This window comes from Nipponia nippon, unplaced genomic scaffold, assembly GCF_047370975.1.
Source record: "Nipponia nippon isolate SJK-2023a ecotype South Korea unplaced genomic scaffold, ASM4737097v1 scaffold_5, whole genome shotgun sequence".
Lineage (NCBI taxonomy): Eukaryota > Metazoa > Chordata > Aves > Pelecaniformes > Threskiornithidae > Nipponia > Nipponia nippon.
The window spans coordinates 53482984-53509173 of record NW_028262369.1 but is presented as its reverse complement, the minus strand read 5'-3'; the positions used below and the strand labels follow the sequence as shown (position 1 = coordinate 53509173).

The 26190-nt window shown below is 41.9% G+C and overlaps 1 protein-coding gene across 2 annotated transcripts in view; it reads right to left on the bottom strand.

Annotated features, from left to right (window-relative positions):
- Window positions 1–26190, bottom strand: part of CUNH1orf21 (chromosome unknown C1orf21 homolog) — a 129621-nt gene that overhangs the window by 47871 nt on the left and 55560 nt on the right. For both annotated transcript variants that reach the window (XM_087732109.1, XM_087732110.1), the window contains exon 3: window positions 4972–5066. In XM_087732109.1, the coding sequence (XP_087588235.1) occupies window positions 4972–5066 (95 nt within the window). The remainder of the gene's footprint in view (window positions 1–4971; window positions 5067–26190) is intronic.

Genomic DNA, 26190 nt, shown 5'->3' with positions numbered 1-26190 from the left:
TGGCTGGGCTGAGAAACTCAAGACAGGAAATAACAGTGCACGCGAGGCTGAAAAAAATTACATTTGCAGGTAAGTGGAGTGGAAATTTATATTTACTGGGGAAAAAAAGGGCAAAACATTGTTTGTGTTATTAAAGGCGGAGTGAGAGAGAGCAAGAGCAACGGAGAGAGGCAATTTTCGTCCAACTCCAGCAGGAATTCATCTCAAGCTCTAACATGCAATTTCACTACGGAGCTTCAGGACAAAACAGAGGATTATGCCCAATTGTTTTGAGGGTTTGGATAACAAAGCATAAAAATCCCAATAAGTAGCCTTCTGTGCCAATGCAGACCAGAAAAAGGTTTCTATTAGTAAAAGTTACAAAAACATCCAAAAACTGAACTGCAATAAATATTAATTACCCAAGATAAAAAAATGTAGCTTTAGGTATTTGATATTTTCAGAGATATCTGTACTATTACAGACCATCTTAGAGGAAAACTGCTCATCGAGTTTGCCAAAGCAATGTTAAGCTGCATGAATACACCACACCTTCTTATTTTACCTTTTCTGGCAATAAAATTTTACAATGGGAAAGCCATTAGTGCTGTGAGAGTATGGAAATGAAGACAATTACATTTGTCCTATTATGAATGTTAAATAGGCTGTTATGATTGTACTCTCTATATGTAACATGATGTTGTAAAGCTAAACAGTGAGGCCTTCCCAAACAAAAAATCAATATATCTTTAGAAATGGTAAAACGTGTTATTTATTCCAGTCATATCTGCTCATAGCAGGTACGTTTTAGAATAGACTTAGCTTTTTAAAATATTAATACTTCCTGATTTTTAGCATTTTAGTTTTCCAAAGTAACAAAACCAGGTATGTGACATATGTCGCTAGCCATGATTAGCTTTTGCTGATATTAAGGGCCAAAAAAACCCATCCAGATCTGCTGAGTGGTAAACTCAAAGTTGGTAAAACTCTCTTTGTTTTGGAGAACCCTTATCATAAAATCCTTAAACACTGTTCAGTACTGAATTAACAACCCATAGTCCCCGCCAAAAGATGGGGAAACACAGGAGAGCTCATCTCTGCCCCGGGAGGGGGTTTGCTGAGCCATTGTGGATCCACGGGGAGTTGAGGTTTAGTTTTAACACATAGGGGTTCATCACCTCGCTTGGTACGCTGGCACCAAGCTGTGCGTGGAGACAGCATCATCTTGGCTTTGCCTTGAGCCAACAACCCTGCCGCAGCCTGACCCGCTGTGGGCAAAGCCAGCCCGCCTGCCTTCCCAGCCATGCTAGTCCAGGACCCCAATAAACCACTGCAGCCAGCCCTTCAGCTTCCGAGTGTACAAATAACCATCACAGCTGCTTCTTCAGCTCCGGGAACAACACCACGCTCATGAGCTTCTATGCACAATCACATCTCATTTGAAAATTAGCACAATTTCCATGTTTTTTTATGTATATATAGTCCAACACTTGTGATTAAGAAACACATGTAGTCTCGAAAACCAGTACAAATTACTTCTTTCATCTGTCTACTAGTTCTTTACAGATCTAACTCAAACATCCCCGTTTTAGCTGAGCAGCTATTAAAGCACGTGGTGCAGAGTGCCAGCACGCAGCATAACCCCGGGTCTCCAGCACCTAATCCTGCTACATCCCATTCCCATCTGCAGGCTACAAGGATGTGTTAATGTCAGGTCAGGATTTTCCCCACCAAGGGCAACATGACTGGCTTGATTTTGAGGGTGGAGATGCCCAGGCAAGATACTCAGGAAGGTGCTGGGAGCCAGAGGGACCAGGAATGAAACCAGGACCAGAGAGATCCCAGTGGCAAGTGGAGAACCACAGAAACAACCTGGGTAAAGAAGTGAGTCAGGCTGATGGATATGAGGGAACTGCAGGAAAACAATGACTGACTGTGACAGAGTCTGAAACAAGCTTCGCTTTTTTATCTTTTCTTAATTCCTCCCACCCCCTCCCCCACCCTGCCCCGTCAAAAGCCTACATTTTAATTCAAGGAGGCCTTTGATTCTGCCAGAAAATGTCTTCACATGGAACATCTTCTGTTTCACCTAGCATGCAACCCTAGCATAGCCATTCCTGTTGTCAATACATCCGAGGAGTATTTCTGCTTTATAATGCCAGCCTTGCTCAAGTTTTGAGTCCTGCTTAAGCCTCAGGTTGAAGCTGAGCAGACGGTGATTCACTGACAGAGCCCTGTCTCTCCCACAGATACCCATGCTTGTACCAGCCCATCTCCACCTCTCTCTTTAAACAGAAAAAAAGCCTGGGACCCTGGCCACAGGACCCCAGTAAAAAAATGACAATTTGCCTGGTGTCTGCCATGTCCTCCCGTTCTCTTTATCTGCTTGCATGACCTTTTTTTTTTTTCTCTGACTCAGAAATATTGCAACAGCAAAGGCAGAGATGGCACCACATCAAAGAGCCTAAGTTATAAGGGAAGCAGTTTTATTTTCACTTCAGCAGAGATTCTTTTTTTTCTTCTTCAAAATACCTTAAAATACCTTAAAAAAGTAACAGTAGTGATAATGGACTGAAAAATTTGATGGCATCTGAATAACATAATTGAAGCACAAGTATCAGAGCATAAGATAACCCACACTGCAGCAGTTCCCAGGGAACCGACTATAATGACATTCAGGTTATACATCTCATCTGGGTCGTGTTTCTGAAGGAGATGTGAATTAGCAGCCCTGTGACAATACAGAAATGTGGGATTAAGAAACAAGAGAGGAGGGAAAAGGGCCGGTCGATTCTGCCACCACCTTTTCTTGTTCCTAAAATTTCCGTTGCCTGGAAATGCCTGATGAGAAGACGGGATTATGTAAGCGCTTGCCAACTTTTCACATGTTAAGACAACTAAAGCCTGAGTGATGGGTAGCTTAACCCATCTTCTAAGCAGTGAACTAAAACATGTTTACTAAGGAGAACTCGAACAGTGAAACCCCTTTAAAAAATCCAGGAGTGACGAGGACCTGACAATTCCCAGGATTAAAAAGCTGCATACATTACAGACAATGTAATCTCCTTATAGTAAGATGAGGAAAAGGAAAATAAAGCCTTTTTGGTGTGCAAGATGGTTTTTGTTTTAAATTACGTATATCCTGTCTGATTGAAGACTTTTTTGTGTTATTTTCTTTTTTTTCTCCCAAAAGATACGACAGAGAAGAGAGCTATACGAGCCCTCCAACTCCATATTAAGTTTTATTTTCCAACAAACCCACTGCTCCCATCAAACATCACCCATCAATAACAAAATAATAAGCACTGTGCTGTAGAAATGTCTCTTCCTAAATTTAATCAGGCTAACACTTAGGTGCTACAAGAAAGCAGGCACTAACAGAAGTACAAAATATCTCTATCTAGTTTTGAATACAACTTCAGCGACTGTGTCATGTCAGCAGACCTAAGCTTTCCTGAACTCTTCCTCGTTGTCATTCAAGTGGCATGTTACCTTCTGCAAATACTCTAATTTAAATACAGCTGACGGCTAGTTTAAAATTTAACCTGCTAGACTTTTTCATTTTTTATCAAAAAAACCTGAGAATTGTGCTCATTTTTCCTTTTTCTCTGTTTATCAACAAAGCACTGGGGTCTCTAAAATGAGCAAAAAATTCTTGCAGTCACACCTCTTCCAGTTCAAAACAAACGTGCTTACATTGGCGATAATGCTAAATGCACTATGGATGCTGCTAGGAAAGGTGATCTTCTCAGCAATGTTTCTGAGGCCCTAAAAAATCCCAAAATCCTGCTGCCAGCTGAAGTTGCGCTGTCCACTGGAGCATCAGCAATGCAAAATTGCAGGTAGCAAATACCTAATCTGGAGACCAAAGCAGAAACCATGTTGTGTGCTGCTCAACCACTGCTCGAGCAACGAAGTAAAGACAGAACACAGCAAAATAAACTCTTCTATTTACTACAGGAATGCATCTGTAATGGTGTAATGCAAGTATGTGTGTCTAGAAGAAGGAATATAAAGTATCCAGGTTGCCTGGAGCTCACTTAGATCTTCAGGAAAAAAAAAAATCACAAACAGTGGATTTTTGTACAGCTGCCAAATGATGGCTAAAGGCAAATCCTCAGCTGGTGATAATGGTTACGGCTCCACTGAAATCTGCTGATGATGTTCCCCCTTCGGTCTTACTGATGGAGGGAAAAAACCAATCCTACGTGAAGAAAAGCTGCAATGAATGAGTGGAACCAGATGTGAAATTTTGCACCCAACTATAATTGTGAGATGTCTTCAGAAAGTTAAATGGAGCAAAGCCCCAGTCAGCCAATTACAAAATTGACATTCCTCTCCTCTTCCTTAGAAGAGAAGAAACGACTTCTCAGAAATGCCAGAAGTGACTCAACTGTGATTTTTAAGCCGATTCAACAGCATCCTAATTATTTCAAGTAGTACTAAGAGTTTACCTGAGATTTCCTTCCTGTAAGTGGAACTATGAGCCAGCAAGGTGCTCAAATCGAGGAAAAAGAAACACACACAAAATGATTCTCGTGACCGCTGTGTTATCAATATATTGCTTTTTCTATTCCAACCTGCCTTCCCTGTGAATTTTAAAATATGTAAAACCAAAAAGCACAGAGCAAATAATATCTACATAAGTAGGTCATTTTCTTAATGGCAGCGCACTGCTGGTTTACTACCAACTCATTTGCAATATAGACACATGCATTTCAAAGTGCGTGTATTCAGATCTGCAAAGGAGGTGAGCGAGTATAATCGTGGAAACACTCACTCCAAGATCAAGTAGAGCCTAATTCAGAAAGACAAGCAGGAAAAAGTCTTATTTTGCACCTTCTATGCGAGCTTCGCAGAGAGTTACGACATTTTGAAGAAAATCCTCTTGGCGTGTGTAAGCTGTAGCTTGAATGTGCTGCACGTTGCATATTTCATTACAAAAGCAGAGCCACGTTATTTCATTAGATAAGCGATAAGTTCAATCCTTACCAAGTTTTCTTGGTTCCTGGCTGCTATTTTCTGATCATCTTCTCCCCCATTTTTCATGTATTTGACCTCTTCCACTGGTTTGATCCTATACTCATCTGAGCACCAAGAAAAAAAAAAAAAGAAAAAAAAATTTTGAACCACTGTAGTTCAGCAGCTGGGAAAAAAACCAAACTAAAACCAAAACAGCTGACTAGAAAAGACCCTAATTAAGTAAAGCAACTAAAAATTACACGTTTATAGTTTCAAAGGCTTAAATGTGACTGATACCAAGGAAGCTTTTCCTGACTGAAGCTTCAGTAAGAATTTCCAGTTCTGGCTTCCAGAAATTGTTCAGTAGCTCTCTGGTCTAGTATAGCCATGGCACCACGAACAGGGGATGTTCGGTATGTACTCTCCCCCAAATCCCTAGTTTTCTGTATAACACAAACAAGTTTTTCACTCCTGCATCCTCCCTGAATTTTTATCATCAGTGGGCAAACAAGCAATGTACAGTCGTTACTACAGAGAGGATGCTGCTCATGGATATTCCTTGCATTGAAAAAACCTCTTCTGAAAAGCAGTGGTGATGGAGGATATTTAAAATTTAAGTTAAAAGCTGGAAAAAAAAAACATACCAAAAACCCCTGCTTTTTTTTTTTTTTTTTTCCCTGTACTGTTTTAATGGAGCTAAAGCAAAAGGTACACAATGCACAGACATATAATGATTTCTGGAGAAAAGGCCCCATGTTGACCGTCTTCCTCTCCCCCCGCCCACCCCCAATGCCATTTTTACTGCACATGAATGTTACCCAGACAGAAATCCATCCTGAAAATAAGTAATAAGAAAATTAAGATTCCTGGTTTGCCCTTAATATTTATCAGCTAGGCATTTCAGCTCTTCAAATAATAAATTCCCAGCTCCAGTGCCAGTATGGAAATATTATCTAACATACATGTGCTATCCCACAGGAAAGTAAACAGCCTCACCCAAAGCTTGCATAAAGGGTTTTTTTTCCTTGGTAGGACAAGATGGGATTTGAGGAAAAGTGATTCTTCTCTCTAGCCTGTGAATGCAGTGCTTGCAGCACCAACACTGCCTTTTCTCAAGCGCTTTTTGCTCTGGTTATCTTTGTAGCACATGAATCTATCAAAAAAAACACCCAGAGTTTTGCACCCACACTCTTCCAGCCAGGATATATCATGCAGAAGAGAAACTTTACCCCACGTAAGCAGAAAATGTTAATACAAAATGAAGTGAGACACAGTACACTGGGACTAAAAGACAAAACCTCGGCAAATTAAAAGAAAACTTTATTCTTTTTCTTTGGGTTTTCAAGCAATTTATCTCACTTGCTAAGGGAAAAACAAAACACAAATGGATTTTTCTGGGTTACTGTATTGTTAAAAAAAAAATCGAAACTATTTAAAAAAAAGCTTGTTTTCAGGAAACTGTTAACCACAGAGTGTATAAGCTAAATAAGCCTAACTTTGAAAAACAATCTTTTTTTAATAAATACAACATGGTTTTTCATTTGGCCTAGTCTGCATCTATATGCTTTTTTTATTACAGAGTTTAAATAAAACAGTTAATTTATCAAATAGCAGCATCTGAGATGCAGAGTCTCAAAACAGATGGAAGAATTTAAGACAATATTATTAGATTGCTAAATGTGAACAATAACTCTGATTTTTTTTTTCTTTTTTAAATGGAATTTAGGTTATCTGGAGGTGACAATTCATAAAACCAAAAAGGCTGATCACAATAAAGCCTGGGAATTAGAAGTACTTGATTGAAAGCAATATCTAACTCACATTTTTCTCACTCCTTCAATGATCTCTGTTGTGATTTGCAATAAAACCCACATGCAGAAAAAGCATGAAACTCCCACAGTTGCATGTACGGATTTGAATAGGAAAGCAGATAAGAAGGAGAAAATAGCACAAAGGAAGTTTGCACAACCCGTAGCTATTCCACATTAACTAAAAGAGAGGCATGTTCAACCCAGCCTTGTAAAAAACAAGTAAGGTATGGAGGTCCTGATGTTCAATGGCAAAAATAACCTCTGAAATGTGTCTCCTGCTTATTCCAAAAGATTAACTGTGATCAAACACTGAGCACACTCCCGGGCATCAGACCGTCCTATGCGGACTGTATGTAAGGGATGCTTCCTTGGAAGACATCGTTTCTTGTAGCAAGTAGACCAGGGCACTGATGAGCCCACGACTGATAATCAGCATAATCAGATTTATATATGAAAGTTTGATACAGTTCAATAGGATGAAGGCAAGATGGGAAGGAGGGTTTTTGTTGGAAACTTAATTCTGTATGTCTTCTCTAACTGATTGTAAGAGAGTGCTGCCTGGCATTGCTGCTCAGGTGTCTGAGCTGAGGACTTGCTGGTACCTGGCTTCCCAATATGCATCATCACCATCATGACAACATTCTTGTAATTATTGCACCATTACTACTTACAAATTTGTGCTGCTTTTACCAGGTGAATAGAATAGAATAGAACAGAACAGAACAGAACAGAACAGAATATTTCAGTTGGAAGGGACCTACAACAATCATCTAGTCCAAGTGCTTGACCAATTCAGGGCTGACCAAAAGTTAAAGCATGTTATTAAGGACATTGTCCAAATGCCTCTTAAACACTGACAGGCTTGGGGCATCGACCACCTCTCTAAGAAGCCTGTTCCAGTGTTTGACCACCCTCTCGGCAAAGAAATGCTTCCTAATGTCCAGTCTAAACCCCCCCAGCGCAGCTTTGAACCATTCCCAGGCATCCTGCCCCTGGATGCCAGGGAGAAGAGAGCAGCACCTCCCTCTCCACGTCCCCTCCTCAGGAAGCTGTAGAGAGCAATGAGGTCGCCCCTCAGCCTCCTTCTCTCCAAACTAGACAAGCCCAAAGTCCTCAGCCGCTCCTCACAGCACATGCCTTCCAGCACTGTCACCAGCTTTCTTGCCCTCCTCTGGACACATTCAAGTGCCTGAACGTCCTTCTTAAATGGTGGGGCCCAGAACCGCATACAGTACTCCAGGTGGGGCCGCACCAACACCGAATACAGTGGGATAATCACTTCTCTTGACCGGCTGGTCGCGCTGTGTTTCATGCACCCCAGGATGCGGTTTGCCCTCTTGGCTGCCAGGGCACACTGCTGGCTCCTATTGAGTCTGCTGCCAACCAGCACCCCCAGATCCCTTTCTGCAGGGCTGCTCTCCTGCCACTCCTCTCCTGATTTACACTTGTGCCCGGCGTTACTCCATCCTAGGTGCACAATCCAGCAACTGAACTTGTTAAATTTCATCCCATCAATCATAGCCCAATGCTCCAATCTATCTAGAGCCCTCTGCAAGGCTTCTTGTCCCTCAAGAGAGTCAACAGCACCTCCCAGTTTGGTGTCATCAGCAAACTTACTAATGATGCATTCAACTCCTGCATCCAGATTGTTGATAAATATATTGAATAGCACTGGCCCTAGGATTGAGCCCTGAGGAACACTGCTGGTGACCAGCTGCCAGCCAGATGTAGCCCCATTTGCTACAACCCTTCAAGCTCTGCTCTTCAGCCACTTCTTCACCCAGTGCACCATGTACCTCCTCATCTCACAGTTAGACAACTTGTCCAGAAGGATGCTGTGAGGGACAGTATCCAACTCAGAGGACCAGGCAGCCCAAGGTCTGTCAGTATTATTAAAGATTGAGGCAAAAAAAGCATTGAATGCCTCTGCTTTTTCTTCATTCCTACTAATCAGGTGGCCATCTTCAACAAGTATCAGTCCAATGTTTTCTTTAGACCTCCTCTTGCTATTAACTTCCACAGAGATCTCCCTGAATTGTGTAGGATTCATAAAGAGAATACATGTTAGAGAACCCATGGACAGAGTCAGGCCAGGTGAGGGTACGGATTACAATGTGGACATGGGAAATTTAAGGAATGCTTGAGCTACAGTATAATTTGAGAATACTTGAGGGTACCGGGCAACCTGTTCCTACTCTTTGTGGTTGTGTGAATTTCTGGGCCACAATTCCTTTCCAGCTTCGGCACCACAAAAGTCTTTTTAGAGATCATTATCAACAGAAGTTTTCAAAAACGTAATTTTAAATTCACATTGAACATGGGCACAGATCCTTCTAATACTGCATAACTTGCCAGATGCCTCAAGTAGCCCTGAAATGGCAGCAAAAAACTTTGCACATATTTCTTGTGTAATTTCCGTAGATATTTACAACAGGGTTAGTAAACATGCTTTCCCCCAATACTTTACTTATGAATACAGTAACTACTCAGTTAGCTGTGCAGTGTAGCACAGTTGGTGTTACTCTTCCCTCCATGCTACCAACTGCAGAAGTGCAGATGCCTGGACAATTCATGCCTGATACACGCAGCAGCAAGAAAGTTTCCAAAAATAAAACAATCATTTTTCACTACATTTTCAGGACAAGTTGAATACACTATGCCAACCAGCAGGTCTTACTTCAGAGAAATTCACCTTCTCCTTAGGAGAATATAGATAAAAGAAATTCAGGAGGTCAAAGTAGAAGACACCTGCTTCTGTAGATGTTAGTAGAATTACTCTTTTAATAGAAAGTGTCTTACAAAATGATTATTAATGTCATTATTATATGGCATATGGCTCTATTATATGGTATGTGTTTGGGCATGAGAAATCTCTACTTGTATCTCAAAAAGCAATGTAAATTTGACACGATCTACCACTGACGACCTGCCTTAGAGGCCAAGAGACTACCTCTTGGGGATGCGGCACATGAAGGAAGAAGCAGTCTGAGTGGCCAACACTCAGGCTTCAGTACCTAAATAAATGATTAACAGAGGGAAGTGCCAAGCAGATAGCAACTCCATCAAACCCACATGTTTTGAGCAAGCGGTGCACGTACCAACATCAGATAAACAGGCCAACACAGTGCTGGCCTGTGGAAAGCAAGCTATCAACCTATTTCAGTTAATGGGAGCAAAAGAGAGGACTGAGCCATGAACAACTGTTTTATCAGATACACACAGAGATGAAGGGAATGGATCAGCAATGTTAAGTTTGAAGCAATATTATTACTCATAAGCTCTCATAATTTCCTATCACAGGCAAAATATTTTCCTTAAAATAGGGAGCACAAATACAATATATTGGCAACATTAGCTCATATTGAATAGTCACTTGCTGGAGGTAGGTATAAATAGATATGATTCCACTTTCAAAGGGGGAAAAAAAACCAGCTAAGTAATTATACTGATACAGAAAGAAAAAGGAGGAGTATCCAGCTGACTACACACCCTGCAGCTTCCAAGGTACAACAAGGGATACCTGGAAACATCCTTCTGAACTAGCTAACGCACTGAGGAAAAACCCCACCTCTAACTAATTTCAATAGCCATTGAACTAGGCTGCTTAAATACAAGTAACTACCTGAATCACGGCTAAAATGTTGATATTTATACCTGCAACGTTCCTGCTATCTGAGAAGAAACACTAGATTTTGCTTGCAGGTCTCCCTCTGGCATTTACAGTACTCAATGACACAAACTTTACCCTTCACATTCATGTTGAACTCCCATTTTTCTTCCTTGGATCAAGCTAAGCTGTAAAATCTCTTCATTTTTATGGGCCCGTCACAAGTCTGTTCAAGTAGAGACCTGACATGACAAATGCGGAACAATTCCTGAAAGCAATGGGACCAGTCAATATTTAGCATGTTCCCAGCCAAGACTGCTGACTGCAATAAGCAGTCAACCAAAAGGGCAACCAAAGGGTGCAAAGGAGGAGAAGGTGGTAGCGAGCATCTTGGCTAGGGAGGACACTGCTACTTGGTGTAACAGAGAAGAAACGAGTCTGATGCATAACACCCTGCTCTTCACAGATGAGACATTAATTGTTTCAGATATACTAAATATAGAGATTAAATTCAAATAAATATTTGAGGAACACAGGTCTTGCACTATATTATGTTATTTTTGGGAGTATACAACTACATATAGACTTTTTTGACTAGGTGAAAATAAATGTTATCTTCTAAAGATACGATATATATAAGATGGGCTTCAGAAACCACAAATTCTGGGCTATTTATGAGATTGTTCTTGTTCTAAAGTTACTGTCAGGATGAAAGTGCTGCAAATGCAAAAGAATGGACGTTTAAGCAACAGACAGACCTTGAAGTGTGTCATGGGGTGTACGGTCATTAATGAATTAAAGTGAATATGAAAATTAGATTAAAGACTGGTTGGAGGAACGGGCCTTTGATGCCTTCCCTAAAGGTAACACTTTTAGGTATTTGCAAAAACTGCTAACCAGGTTTTGCCTGATAAGGTAAGAGCGCACCTGGAACTGAAGAAGTAAAGCATGCTAAATTCACCTTTTGATTTTTAACTTTTGATTTCTACTAAAGTAAATACACCATTTTGAGATATTTCGGTCTGAGCGATCAGAAACAAACCCAGAGAAATCCTGAAATGCTAATTATGTCCTACTTGATCTCAACAAGTCTGACAGTCAACAAGACCTTTAAAACTGTAAGAAGATCAGGATAAAGGAAATTAGACAAAGTTCTGTGCATATTAACCTTGCTCTACCTTGTTCAAGAGTAATACCTTTTTTCTTTTTCCTAAATACAGTTTTACATCAAAAATGAACAAAAGTGAAACATCTTTATGCTTATTTCCTGTGCAAAACTAGAAATCGAGTACTGAATATGATAAAAATTTTAGGACACCATCACTCAGAGTGTGGTATATCATATATAAAGAGAAATACATCTTTATGCTCCTTTCACGTGTAAAAGTAAAAATCAAGTACTGCCTTACATTGTGTGGTATATTATATAAATACAGAAGATTTCCAACACCTCAAGTGCGAGAGGAATGGGTTTACAGGACTGCCACAGCAAATATTGAGTTGAAGAAAAGCAGCCCAATTGAGTCGAAAGAAAACCAACATAAATGAACCACAAATAAAAGACAGAAATATTGTTGAGCGTAACACCCACCACAAAATCTATCACAGGATATAAACCAGAAAGCAGTAACGCCTCTAGCACGAAACTCTTGGGAAGGGCAAGGAAGGAAGAATTTTTACGTTGAATATGCTGCAAAAATTCTCAGCAGGCAAATCTTATGAATGAAGATCTCCATCTGGAAACAGATAATTCTACTCAAACATGTCACCCAGTTGCCATGGCAATGTGACAGAGAAAAACAGCATGCATTAATAATGATTTCAGTGATAAATGAGCATATCAACTTATAATATTGAAACAATTACTGGGGGGGGGGGGGAAGAAAACTGTGGTTGTTCCTACGAGAAAAATTTCTTCAGCACTTTCAGACATTGCTGTAAGTGCCATTACCACAGCAACATCAGTAATGATGCTATTTCTGGCTCAGTTAAAAAAAAACCAACACCACCACAAAAAAGCATAACTCCATCAAACATATCTGGACTCACTGTGACTTTTGGAGAAATCTTTTGTTAAACATTGCCTTAAAAAAATAAATAATTTAAAAAATATGCTGAATTACATTGCATTCCCATTTCAGACATCTAAGGACAAACAGATTTGGCTCTGCTGTCATCAACACGGACGATGGGTGAGCCTCTCTTCTCTATTTTTAGTGACATATCAAGTATCAGACAGGAGATAAGTGGTACTTCAGTCACACCACCAAGAAGAAAGTTTCTAACCACACCTTCATTTTCCTGTGCTTCATATTTTGCTTTAGCATCTCTTGCCTTTCTGTCGAAGGACATGCCAAGATTTATCCTTCATCCATAATAAAAGACATGTCTATTTTGTAAAATACGAACTTTTTGTCTAACAAATTTCTCTGTACCATACTTAATTTTTGCCAGGTGTGGAGAGTACTCTTACTGCTGTGATCACGAGGAATGCCATGGATCAAAGATTCACGTGCTCTCCTCTCTCAAAGACTTGAAAGCTAAAAGCTATATTTAGATAAAGGACTGAATTGCTCTTTCTAAAAATATTTGTTAAAAATCATAAGATTCACAGCTGTGGGGGTGGATTTCCGATCCACCTCAATGTGGGTTGAGAATGAAATTTCATCAGAGATTAGCCAGCATTGGGTAAGTAAGTGGCCCATCGTCTTCCTTCTTCAAAGCTAGCTCTTTTCTAAGCTGTTGAGCGGTTCTTGCTACAGCCCCACATCACACCCAGTGCTGTATGAAACATAACTCCCTCAAGGGTGATGCCTACTTGAAACTAAACTGTAAAATTTTAGCAAATTCCCTTCTACTTTATCAGGCTACCCCTTTCCAGGCCCAAATCATGACAGCTTTCAACAGCATCCCTCTTGGACTGACAGGTTTGACACAAGCGCAGCTCCATTAAATTTAATGGACGTCATCTTGACCTTTGTTGCTGTAGAAGCACAAAAACTCACATTGCTATGTTAACCCATCCTTCATTAATGCTGTCAGGCGTTTCCAGTGCTGCAAACCACTTGCAGCTCTCGATCCTTTGGGTATCTCTGTCCTCTCACACAAAAGGTACAGCCTGACTTCTGTCGGAGGGAGAAAGTACCGTTCCAACGCCTGCAACGCCACTACTCGTCACATGTCTTAGTGGCAGATGATGACAAAACCATAATTTAGCTCCTGTGTTTCTATAGGTTTAATTTTTGAATTTGGTACATGTCTTGCAGTGACACACCACTGTGCGCAGGACATGAGTAGCTGAATCAAGGAAGTCATTACTCGGTTTCTTCTTGGCCAAAAAGTTCCCAAGGCTACTCTACATTTGGACTGTCACATAGTCTAAGTACTGTGAAAACTACAGTTGTATGTGTAATTTTCTATCACGTTATGCATAAAGCATCATGTTAACTAACCTTGTATCAGCGGCACAGGCCCACTACAGTGTATCTGCTAGGTCTACCTTTGCAGTAGGTAGGTCAGAGGAGTACTTTGACAGGGGAAAAAAATACATACATATTGGTGTGCAACCACTAGAGTTATTTTGTGGGATGTAATGTTTCCATAAAGACTTCTGCTTCATATGCAATCTCTCTACTAACAGCATGTGGGGAAAAAAAAATGGAAACTCACCACGCTTTGCACAACTGGCTTCCTTGCATGCAGGTCATCCACCCCTGGGCCTACAGACCGAGGGGGGAGGACAGTTCACCGGTCAGGGTATAACCTAAAGCTTTTCCTGCTCTAGCTCAGACTTCCTCCATGCTCCTTGGGGTTAATTCTCTTTACACGAAGAGAAGTACGGGAAGACACATGAGCAAGTGGAAGACAGTGAGTACCCAAAACCACTTTCTTGGGGACAAGGGGGGCTCACAGATGTGCGTGCATGTAGTAGGGGGAGGATTGGAAATCTTAAACCCCCTGGAACCCGAGAAGGAAGGCAATGCTGTGCTGCTGCTCTGTTCCATCACGGCTCCCTGACAAGAAGGTCAGGGACCCTCTGGCCAACTCCACCAATTAACCCCTCTGGCCATGGACATGCTGCCAGTGGCTGGTTCAAGCATGGGGAAATGTACCACAACCTCAGAGGCCATTTCGTTACCTCACAAAGACTCTTAAAAATACAACCTCAATATCCTAAAATCCAGTTATTGCTAAACACACAATTTCCACCTCGCTTGCATGGTACCGTCTTTAATTACGCAATCTCCAGATATTTTAAACTCCCATTTGTATTTAAGATTTGAGGAACCTCCATATATAAGATGGTATTGAAAAAACAGCTAAGCGATCGTATAATTAAAGACTTTTGTGCACTCATCTGTAATTAAGAAGCCAAAAAACAGTGCTGATGGTGTGCACTCATAACTGTCTTTCAGCTACCCAGATTTTTGCTTGCTAAAACTATATAACTCATATATATACAGATACACACACTCTTTTTTTTATTTTTTTTTTTTTTATTTAATTAACACATAACTTTGAGCCAGACACCAGGTTGTTCAAAGGAAACCATTTCTCAGGTGGAGGAGATTACAGCCACAGTGCTCGGCAGGAAGGATACTCAGTAAATGCAATTATCTAGCCCACTAAAAAGATCAAATTGAGAAATGAAAGCAGGAGAGGAAACAAGCAGCAGAGAGATTAATTAAAGGAACAGACAGGAGGAAAACAAACGGTCTGTGCCTTGAAAATACTGCTGTTCGTATGAAACCACCAGGTAGGTTTTTGGACTGAGGTTGCACCATCTTGCCCCAGCATCCCCACGCCACGACAGGGGAGCAGCACAGGGCTGGCCCCACACAGCCCTTGCAGAATCTTGAAGGATCTGGAAGTTCAGCATTTCCAATCGCTTACTACATTTAAACACCACAAACTTATTTTTAAACAAAATTACGTGACTCTGCCCTGAAGAACACACTCTGTGCCACTCAGAAACTGCAAAAGCAAAGCTTGAAGAATTGGCTTCACAGCCATAGACTCTGTTGTGGAAGAGAGAGACAAGAGAGAAGAGGAATGGCTGGTGAGCAAATCTGCAAATATAACAAACTACAACACAGGAAGAGCCAAAACTTCTTCTACGATCCAACTAGGTGGCAAAAACCTAGCAAGCTTGTAGGCAGTGGTGGCAAGACCTCCTCAGCTGCGGAGAAGAGGTGGGTGCTGTCCTCTCACCTCTTCACACCACATCCTGGAAACTCTCTTGATACCAACCCAAAAGTTGTCACCTGGGCCAATCTAGATAGCACACTGCGGCCAGGCTGGAACGGGTACTTGAGCTTCATTTTACTGCTCCTTTTTAAATTCTCCCTTAGAAAGTAAAAAAAACCCACCAAGCACTAAATATTTAACTCTTTTCAGGTTTTTCAACATCATTAACAAAACTCCCGGTCTCTGTTAATTCTCCCTCAGCCGGCATCCGTCTATGTACTCCATTGCAAAACATTTATCATTTTAGCACAGAACCTGTGAGGGACTATTCAGATTCCAAAAAACAAACCTAATTGACCATTACTGTGAGCATCCCTTGTACAATGATGGAGATCCTGCTCCTTACAGCCCCGCTAACATATTGACCAATTGCTCTAGACACCAAAAACCTCTCCTGAACTGAGCTGCCTCAAGAGTTCCCTGGAAAAAAGACATTACCACTCCACACCCCCAAAATTGCACTTTCCTATTATTAGAACCATAGAATCATTGAATCGTTTAGGTTGGAAAAGACCTTCAAGATCATCAAGTTCAACCGTTAATGTAACACTGCCAAGTCCACCACTAAACCATGTCCCTAAGAACCACATCTACACGGCTTTTAAATACCTCCAAGGACGGGGACTCGACCACTTCCCTGGGCAGCCTGTTCCAGTGCCTGACTGCCCTTTCGGTGAAGAAGTTTTTCCTAATATCCAACGTAAACTCCCCCTGACGCAGCTTGAGGCCCATTTCCTCTCGTCCTATTGCTTCTTGCTTGGGAGAGCAGACCGACCCCCACCTTGCTACAGCCTCCTTTCAGGTAGTTGTAGAGAGCAATAAGGTCTCCCCTCAGCCTCCTCTTCTCCAGACTAAACAAGCCCAGCTCCCTCAGCCGCTCCTCGTATGACTCTCTTTGCTCTTCTTTGGACACACTCCAGCACCTCAATGTCCTTCTTGTAGTGAGGGGCCCAAAACTCAACACGGTATTCAAGGTTCAGCCTCACCAGTGCCGAGTACAAGGCAAAGATCACTTCCCTAGTCCTGCTGGCCACACTATTTCTGATGCAAGCCAGGATGTTATTGGCCTACTTGGCCACCTGGGCACACTGCCGGATCACATTCAGCCGCCTGTCAATGTCACATCCCACCTGTGGGGAGGGGGGATGACTCAGATTCGCAAATCCCCTCAGTGTGGATTAAAGTGAAATAACACTCAAGGTCCGTACATAAACACCAACTTTAATGGGAGATTTCTATTCCATAAATGTTGGCCCTCTAACAATCATATCGACCTAAGCTATGCGGCTTTATGGGAAATCAAGGTAAGCCTTGCGTTACTTTACAATTTTAGGAGGAAAGAGAAAGAAAGAGAGAGGGAGAGAGCAATAGAGAGATCACCAATCCTGCATCCAGCGTCGGACCTGCCAACAGGGGTATTTGTTGTAGAGAGCCCATGTACACTCGCACGTGCCCCTATTTATTGGCCTCAGTTCCTGGACTTCTGGAACCTTCTTTCGTCCCAGTTCCAGGAGTGGTTGAGACACCCGTCAAATCAAGAGAAGTTGACCAATCAAGAGAAGTGGCACCCCCTCGTGACTTAACCCTCTCTCTTGACTCCTGGCAGGGCATCCAGGCTCACATTACAGGCGTTTGGGGCTTGTTCCCTACAGTCGAGCAACACCCCCCACGTCCTTTTCCACCAGGCAGCTTTCCAGCCACTCTTCCCCAAGCCTGTAGTGTTGCCTGGGGTTGTTGTGACCCAAGTGCAGGACCTGCACCAAGTCTTGTTGAACCTCATACAATTGGCCTCAGCCCATCGATCCAGCCTGTCCAGGTCCCTCTGTAGAGCCTTCCTACCCTCCAGCAGACCAACACTCCCACCCAACTTGCTGTTGCCTGCAAACTTCATGAGGGTGCACTCGATCCCCTCATCCAGATCATCGATAAAGATATTAAACAGAACTGGCCCCAATACTCAGCCCTGGGGAACACCACTTGTGACTGGCTGCCAACTGGATTTAACTCCATTCACCACAACTCTTTGGGCCCGGCCATCCAGCCAGCTCTTTACCCAGCAAGAGTATACTCATCCAAGCCATGAGCAGCCAGTTTCTCCAGGAGAATGCTGGGGGAGACAGTGTCAAAGGCCTTACTCAAGTCCAGCTAGACAACATCCACAGCCTTTCCCTCATCCACTAAGCGGGTCACCTTGTCATAGAAGGAGATCAGGTTAGTCAGGCAGGACCTGCCTTTCATAAACCCATGCTGATCCCCCGGTTGTCCCATACATGCCACGTGATGGCACTCAGGATGATCTGCTCCATAACCTTCCCTGGCACCAAGGTCAGGCTGACAGGCCTGTAGTTTCCTGCATCCTGCTTCTGACCCTTCTTGTAGATGGGTGTCACATTTGCTAACCTCCAGCCCACTGGGACCTCCTCGGTTAGCCAGGACTGCTGATAGATGATGGAAAGTGGCTGGGTGAGCACCTCCACCAGCTCCCTCAGTACCCTTGGGTGGATCCCATCCAGCCCCATAGACTTGTGCATGTCTAAGTGGTGTAGCAGGTCGCTAACCACTCCTACTTGGATTATGGGGGCTTCATTCTGCTCCCTGTCCCTATCTTCCAGCTCAGGGGGCTGGGTACCTCCAAGAACAACTGGTCTTACTATTAAAGACTGAGGCAAAGAAGGCATTGAGTACTCCAGCCTTTTCCTCATCCTTTGTCACTATGTTTCCCCCCTGCATCCAATAAAGGATAGAGATTCTCCTTAGCTCTCTTTATGTTGCTAATGCATTTATAGAAACATTTTTTATTGTCTTTTATGGCAGTTGCCAGATTAAGTTGTAGTTGGGCTTTGGCCCTTCTAATTTTCTCCCTGCATAACCTCACAACATCTTTGTAGTCCTCCTGAGTTGCCTGCTCCTTCTTCCAAACCTCCTTTTTCTCCTGAGTTCCAGCCAAAGCTCTCTGTTCAGCCAGGCAAGTCTTCATCCCCGCCAGCTCATCTTTCGGCACACTTTTTTTAATTCTATATTTATATATACACTATTTTATATATATTATTTAATTTTTTTATTATATTGCAAATATATGATGAGATGTCTTCAGTATCCTTGTCAATAAAAAAGCCGATTCCTTTTTACTTAACAAATAATGACATTCTCAATCAGTCAACTATTAAATGAGATTGTTGCCCCGCAACATATGACTTGAAATGGATTTTCACATCCTTTCTGGCATAGTAGCTTTCTTCCATTAATATTAGTCTATCAAATTTTCACTGCTCATGTACCTCAAAGAATATTTGTAAATCAACAGCTATTTCATTTTTATTAATTGCATTATGAAAGGGACAGTATTATTATCCAGGACCAGTAACGTACTGGAGATTCATGATGAGCACAAATGTCTCCTCATTGCTAGTATTTCTGTAAACCAAGAGGGGAGGGGGGGACTAATGAAAACTTAATTTATAAAATACAGCGCACATTTCCAGATGCAAAAGATAGAAAAGTTAATTACATTACTTTACATACAGGCCATCCAAAGAGCTACAAAATTAACCTATCGGAAAGATTAATATTTTACTCTGGTTACAATGTTCCAAGTTAATTTATCTCCGAAAGATGCCTACTTCCCTGAGCAGCATCCATGTTGCAAAAGCTTTATCTAAAGCCCCGAAAGCAAAAACCTACCACCCACATGGTGCCAACAGAGGCATATTGTTCAAGCAATCAACAGTAACGATGGGAACACCCTAAAAAATTCCCGAAACTGGAGCGACACCATGCAGCAAGGGACTGCCTGGCTCACAACCCTGTCCAGTCACAGGAGATGTCTGGTTTAAACATCTCCATCTCACCATATATGCCAAGCCACAAATTAACTCCCAATTCTCCGCAGCATGTACTTGGTGCTTTTCCACACCATCTTGTACCGTTAGTGATCTCCTGCCTTGTCCCTACTGTCATCACGAACATAACCTGTTTATGAGACTAGAAGTACTCGTCCCCATTCGCTGCCTGCTGTCTTGCAACCATATCAAAGCCGCTCCGTGCAAATAATACGTGAACACACACATTTAGGGTATGCTGGAAGTGCAAAGATGACTGGGTGGAAAAGAAAAGAAAAAGAAACCTTAAAAAGCTAGTGATTTTCCATGTCTCTTCCCCTTCCCTCTGGGCAACACTTTTTAAAAGAAAACAAAATATCAATGTGAGAAAAGGCACTTCTTAATAATAGCTAAAAAAAAATCAAAATAAGAAATGTGTGCTTAGAGCACTTATATTAGATGAGCACTTTCAGCCTAAAAAGATCTCAAGATGCACCAGTTCCTACAGTTAGAAATTTGATATATATTTGAAAACAAAATACAGGGCATAAAATGCATGTAATTTTAATACATAAAACCATTACTACAATTCAGGAAACTTCGATGAAAAACACCTACACCCCCTTTTTTCCCTTTGAATAGACTAAGATCATTCCTGAGATCATAAATCCTGAAACAAAGGCGACTTCATGCTATTTCCCAGTATCACAGAACATGAAGTGCTCAGCACCTCTGTCGCCTGAACAGCCCCTTGCAGCGTTCCTCTTACAAGAGCAGAAAGGAAATATATAATTTAAGAGCACCCTAAACCTGATCCTTTTTGCCAGATCCCCCTCTCATACATATAAGAAGAAAAGGCACATGGAAGGGCACGATTACACCCACTCAGCAGAAGCCAGGCTTTGTTTTTATAAACCCATGAGGCAGCAATCTTAACATTACCAAATTTTCCAATTTTTTTTGGTGCAAGCTCAAGACAGAACACCATCACTCTTGGGCTTCGGACCAGGACAACAGGTGACTGCTGGGTTATAGGATTTATTTAAAATACCCACGATGTCTCAATGTTTTGGAGAAGTACCTAACGGAAAAAGGCCTTCTACGTTAGCAAACAGATGTTTCACTGTAGTCCAAGCACAGAGGACAACAAGGCATTCTCGCACCTTTTTAGAAATCAAAGTTTCATAGCAACTAACCTGTAAAGGCACCTTTGGCTGTACACAAATACTTACTGGTCAGGTATCTTTTCCTTGTATTTAATAGGTATTTCTACCAGTATTCCTACTATAAAATTACAGCCTTGTGTTGCTGAAATGAATACGCATCCACGCAGCTTCACAAGGCTTACCTGGGGAATCAGAGAATTAGCCCCCAGACTGAGGTTTTCCTGGCCAAATTTCAGTCTTTGGGTTTTGTTCTCTTTTTTTTTTTTTTTAACTTTGTGGCCAAGTAATACAATACTTGGAAAATGACAAAAGGAACACTGCAGTAATTGAAAGTATGTGGCCTTTTTACCGTGATTTTTCCTTGTTTGCACCTACAGGTAGGCAATGAGCACCAAAGATTCTGTCTTTAAAAAATTAAGCAAAAAACATAAGTTTGTCTGTACCATAAAATAAACGGATTTCCTTCAGCACCAAGGCTGCCAGAAAATACATTTCTAGCAACTACCAAAGGCGGATGTATGCCCCTATTTATAGTACACTAATGCAATTGTGAAATGCATACCCCATGCACTTCATTTGCATTCAACTTTGACTATACTCTTCATCGAGCTAAGCAGCTTGTGGGAAGGGTTATTCCCAAGAATAAAACTATGTTAACTTTGTCCATGTATCAACAGCCTGCAGAGACTCAGGGGTGCCCTCAGAGTCCCCCATCCTCTGATACATCTCCTTCGGGTGCTCTGACTCCAACAGGCAGATTGCAAAAGATGAAAGCTTACATTAAACTAAGAAGCAGGGAAGTTACGACCTGCCTGTGATTAATTTCTCCCCCCAAAATGGGGATAACAACTGTTTCGCCACCTTGGTTCACCTTCTCTCTTTATACTGTAAATCCCCAGTAAAGGTGCTGAGTCTGATTGCGCACATATCATGCCAAAACCAGCAGACACCAGGCTAGAAACCCAGGCACTGCTGCAAAGCAGATAACAAACAGTGGCTGTACCAGAGGAGGTCTGTATAAATACAGTGCATTTGCACTTAGCAGAGTGACATTGCAGAATAATTCCCTCATCTAATACCATGACAAGGGGTTGTAAACATTGCAAGACGATTAACTGCCAGAAGATGATACTATAGAATCTGAAGGCTATCTAGTTAATTTATGGACACCTGCTCTGCTTTAAGTCCAGCTCTTTTTAGGGTGTCAAGCAATTTCAAATTCACTCGTATGCAAGAGAAAAATTTAAATTATGGTTTCACAAAAAATAAAGTAGGAGTCACCCCCTCTTTCTTCAGTTTTCCTATTGAAAAATTATCCGCACACACTTTCAGCCATTCCAAAGCTACGTTAAATGCATAAGTTAAATGTCTGATGTCAAACCACATACTAAGGTTAAAGGGTTGCAAAGAAGGAGGATACTTTGCATCTTCTGGCTAGATAGCAAACAGTTTAAACTACAGGGATTATTTTTTAAGTTAAGGGCCATACACTACTATATCAGCTCAGTCATCCCATACAATAATCTCAAAACGCAGCAACAAAAAATAAGAACTTGTTTTGTTAAATTTACTCAATTATTCCCTGCTTACAGGTAGGAAAATATCAGCAACATTTATATGGCAAAGATCTGCTATCCATTTGGGAAAGTAATCTCATTTTGGGTCTTTCTGATTTTTTTTCGAAGGGAAGAACTGAAATAATACGAGACAGAACTCCAAATATGCACCATTTTTCTTTATTGCTCATTTTTTGCTTCCTGCCAGGAGAAGTCATGACTAAGAATGGGAAGGCTTTATCTGGTAAATCAGTGCTTGATTTATACAAATGCAGTGCCTCCCCAAAGCAGCCCTGCAATGTGGCTGAGGGCATAGCAATGGAAAACCTCACCCAATGACTGAGAACACTCCTCCAGCACGTAAAAACAAGCGATTTGTTTCTGTGCATCTGCTCGGTCAATCTGCTCCTTAGCACAAGCTTGCTCATTGGTGGTCGATGTGATCGGCTTCCGAGGGTCAGCGTTTTCTTCTCTCTTCTTTGTATGTTGACTTAAAAAGAACAAAAAGCTTCTGTAGCTGTAAGGTCAATGGTATGAAAGAGGTGGCAACTGCTGTTTGAGATATGAAGATAGCAACAGGGAAGTATGACATGTCTTTACCCACGTTCAGACAATTGGTCGTGCCCCGTCCCGACAGACTCCGGAGTGCTATCAAAACAGAAGTTATTCATCATAATGTACACAGCACTGGAGGGTGGGGACAAGCTCTTTAACTCTCCCGGAATGGGAACCCCATGGCTACCACTAGTGATGGGTAGCACAGGGATTTCTACACCTGACCGAGGAATGTCTTTAACCACTGTTGCTTGACTTCACTGAAATGATTTACAACTAAACTATTTTCCAACACCCAAGTATGTAAAGAGCTACTCTATCATCACTTCTGAACTAGTTTTTTTCACTGCTGGATCAGTGAAACTAGATGCTGAAAACCAATCTTGTTAAAAGTGGCAAGGTATCTTCTTGGAGCCTACAGGAACCTTTCCATTGACTTGGATCTCATCCGTAAGGATCACCAGACCAGCATTTCTCCACTTGCAAGCAAAAACAAAAGGGGAAGGAGCAGGAAAAGAGAAAGCTAGTTCAATCACAATCATCAGGTAAAGCTCACGATTAATGGACAGATGCTGTCAGGGCCCTGAGTGCACTGAGAGGCCATGACCAGCCTCACGAAAACCCCACTTGCACGTTCTGCCCATGGATCCAGGAGCTCTGTTTCAGCTGAGGCTTGGGCCTTCGGTCCTTGCCAGAGCAGGTCTGCCTGTCTCCAGTCCTGCCTCTGGTCCTGTCTCCTGGAGGGACCTCAACCCCACACTGAAGGTATCTTGTCTCGTAAACAAAGCCCTCAGGCAAGCTCTAGCTCATCCCCATCCCTGACTGCAGCCTCATCTCCCGCTGCTCCTCACTGGATGGACCCTGTACCGGTTCATTGCTGTGCCTGGGACTGCTGACACCCAGCTCTGGCCCCTGTTCAGGCCCTGTGGGACTGCACCCCAATAGCGAGGGCACTGCAGGTGCTGGGGTCACCTTCAGCTCCCAGCTCGTCCTCCTTCGTGAGGCCACTTCTATTCACAAAAGGTGAAAATACAGAGTTTTAATTCATGTGGAAAACACTTTCTTTGCACACATTGATCACGAATACATGACTAGATAAAACCTGAGGGTGGGGTTTGGTTTAGTTTTGATTTTTTTTTTAAACCCTGTTGCTTCCTTATGGGAATAAAATAGTAAATTATTGACTTACCAAGGGTGTTCTCAGAGTTACACAAATACATCATAAACTGAGATAACAAATATAATTTTATTACATTTCCCACATGAACATAACACCAAAGTGGGTTTTGGTTCTGTTCTTCTCTCTCACTTCCTGAAACACGTGTTTAGGACTGACCCATGACTACCACCAAACTGTGTTGGAACAGAGTGGATGAAAACACAGATGTTGTTAAACTAAAAAAATACCATTTCAACTGAATAAAAAAAGTGAGGAAAAACAGAGTCCAGTATAATTCTGGAAGATGCTCATGCACTTCAGCCCTATGCTGCAATGCACTCATCTGCTTTTCTTTAGCTTTCAATCGTTGAAGCAAGATCTACTTCATAACGTGAGCTGTTGAAATCATGAACAACATGAAAGCTACTGTTTCAGGAGCTCAGCCGGAATGTGAATTTATGTAATGAAAATCTCCTCCTTTGAAATTCACTGTGATATTTAAAGTTTTGCACCCCTGAGACTGGGTTTTCAGAGAGCGGGTACCTACATGCCACTCACTTCCATGGAGTTCAGATTAAGTACTGCATGGAACAAGCGCCTGTGGTTGTACCAGAGATATTTGTTCACGTTTGAAAATGTCTTCGAAAAGGTTACTGTCTCAAAATATCCACTATAATATTAGGACACTGCATGGTGCTGGTCCCTTTATGCATAATTACTACTGTCCCTAAAATGAGTAAGATCTGACATTGCAAAAGCATGTCAGGACAGCCAAATGAGCTGAAGCAATTACTATTTGAGTGCTAACCAGCTGACCAGAGTCAATAAAATAAACGCTGCCAGGCAAAGCGAGCTGCGTGTTTGTGTGAAGCCTAGTGCAGCAAGACCTTCTGATCATGGCACGCATTCACGGTCAACATGACGGGAGTTATATTCTTTAAGCTACGGCTTTCCAGATAGTTTCAGTTTGGTGAGGATGGCCACGCTGCCTTTCAGAAGAAAGAATTTCTTGTCCTCAATTTTAGCATTTTTTTCATCAGTTGAGGGAAAGTGAGAGGTAACAGGAAGGTGTTATTCACTAAAAACACTTCTAATATATTTTTTCCACTTCAAATTCCATCTAAAAACTTCCCAACTTCAGAACTTCAAATGGCCAGAAGATGACCTGCAGAATTTTGTGCACAGGAACTAGGTGGAGAAAGGCAGGCTTAGGAAGTTGATCTCACGTTAATTGAGGACATCTGAACTGTCTACTGGGCTCACAGATATTTTAAAGTATCCTGTGCAACAACCTGCATCTGAAGTTTTGAATAAGATAATAATTCTAGGCCTGTTAATCAAGGAAAGAGCCTTCAAAACAAACTAATGTCTACAAAAACGTGGGCACAATATTTTTGGAGATGCCGCGTATTTAGGAAAGGTAAGTCATAGTCCCAAATTTCCCTTGCTATTCTCTTCCTGTACACAGTGGACACGTTTTGAAAGTTTCAAATATTTCAGCATCTTTTGGCACTTACTTCAAACGCACATGGCATACATCAAAATAAGTCAGAGCTCTTCTGTCTTGGGCAGCGGACTGAGATACTCACATGGATGAGACAGGGCAGACACGAGGAAAGAAATAATCAACTGTCACAAGGCAGGGGTTAGCAGAAGTGAGACAAACCCATAAAACATATAGGAAGAGAGAAAACACTAGCATGAGAAAACTCATGATGAGCTGATAAAGATTTTGGGTTTTAAATGGTGGTACTGGTGAATGAGAAGCCAAATAAAGCTACCTCCTTCCAGTTCAGGTATGGCAGCTACAGAGCAGTGTATTGGTTTTGGGTGGCTAAGCTGAACGCCTCGATTTGAAGAGAGAAGGGAGTCCTCCCTGTGAGACGGGTTGTTGCTTTCTTGACATTGCAGACCAACTGCCACCATACAGGACAGGTCAATACTTGCCATAGTTAAATACTCTCACTTTCCTGCTTGGCTTTTCAACTATGGCATTTTCAAAAGATTTGGGAAGAAGTATCAACACAGGAGAAAACTGTTGGAAAAAACAAGTGAGGAAGAGCAGAGCAAAGCAAAGGGCATGCACATCTGCAAGTGATCTGACATCAGGTCCCTCACACATCTTCTCCATGCTGTCCGTCTCTAAAACAAGGGTGGGTCTGTGATACAAACCAGGAAAGCTGTGAAGATTACTACACTAGGGCTTGTGAAGCAATCAGTTACAATGTGCATCAATCAGTTTTTCAGTCTCATCATGATACCTCAATGCTAAAGATTTCCTTTTCTAGCGTTCTCCCAGCTGCTCTGAGATAAATTGGTTTATAAACTGT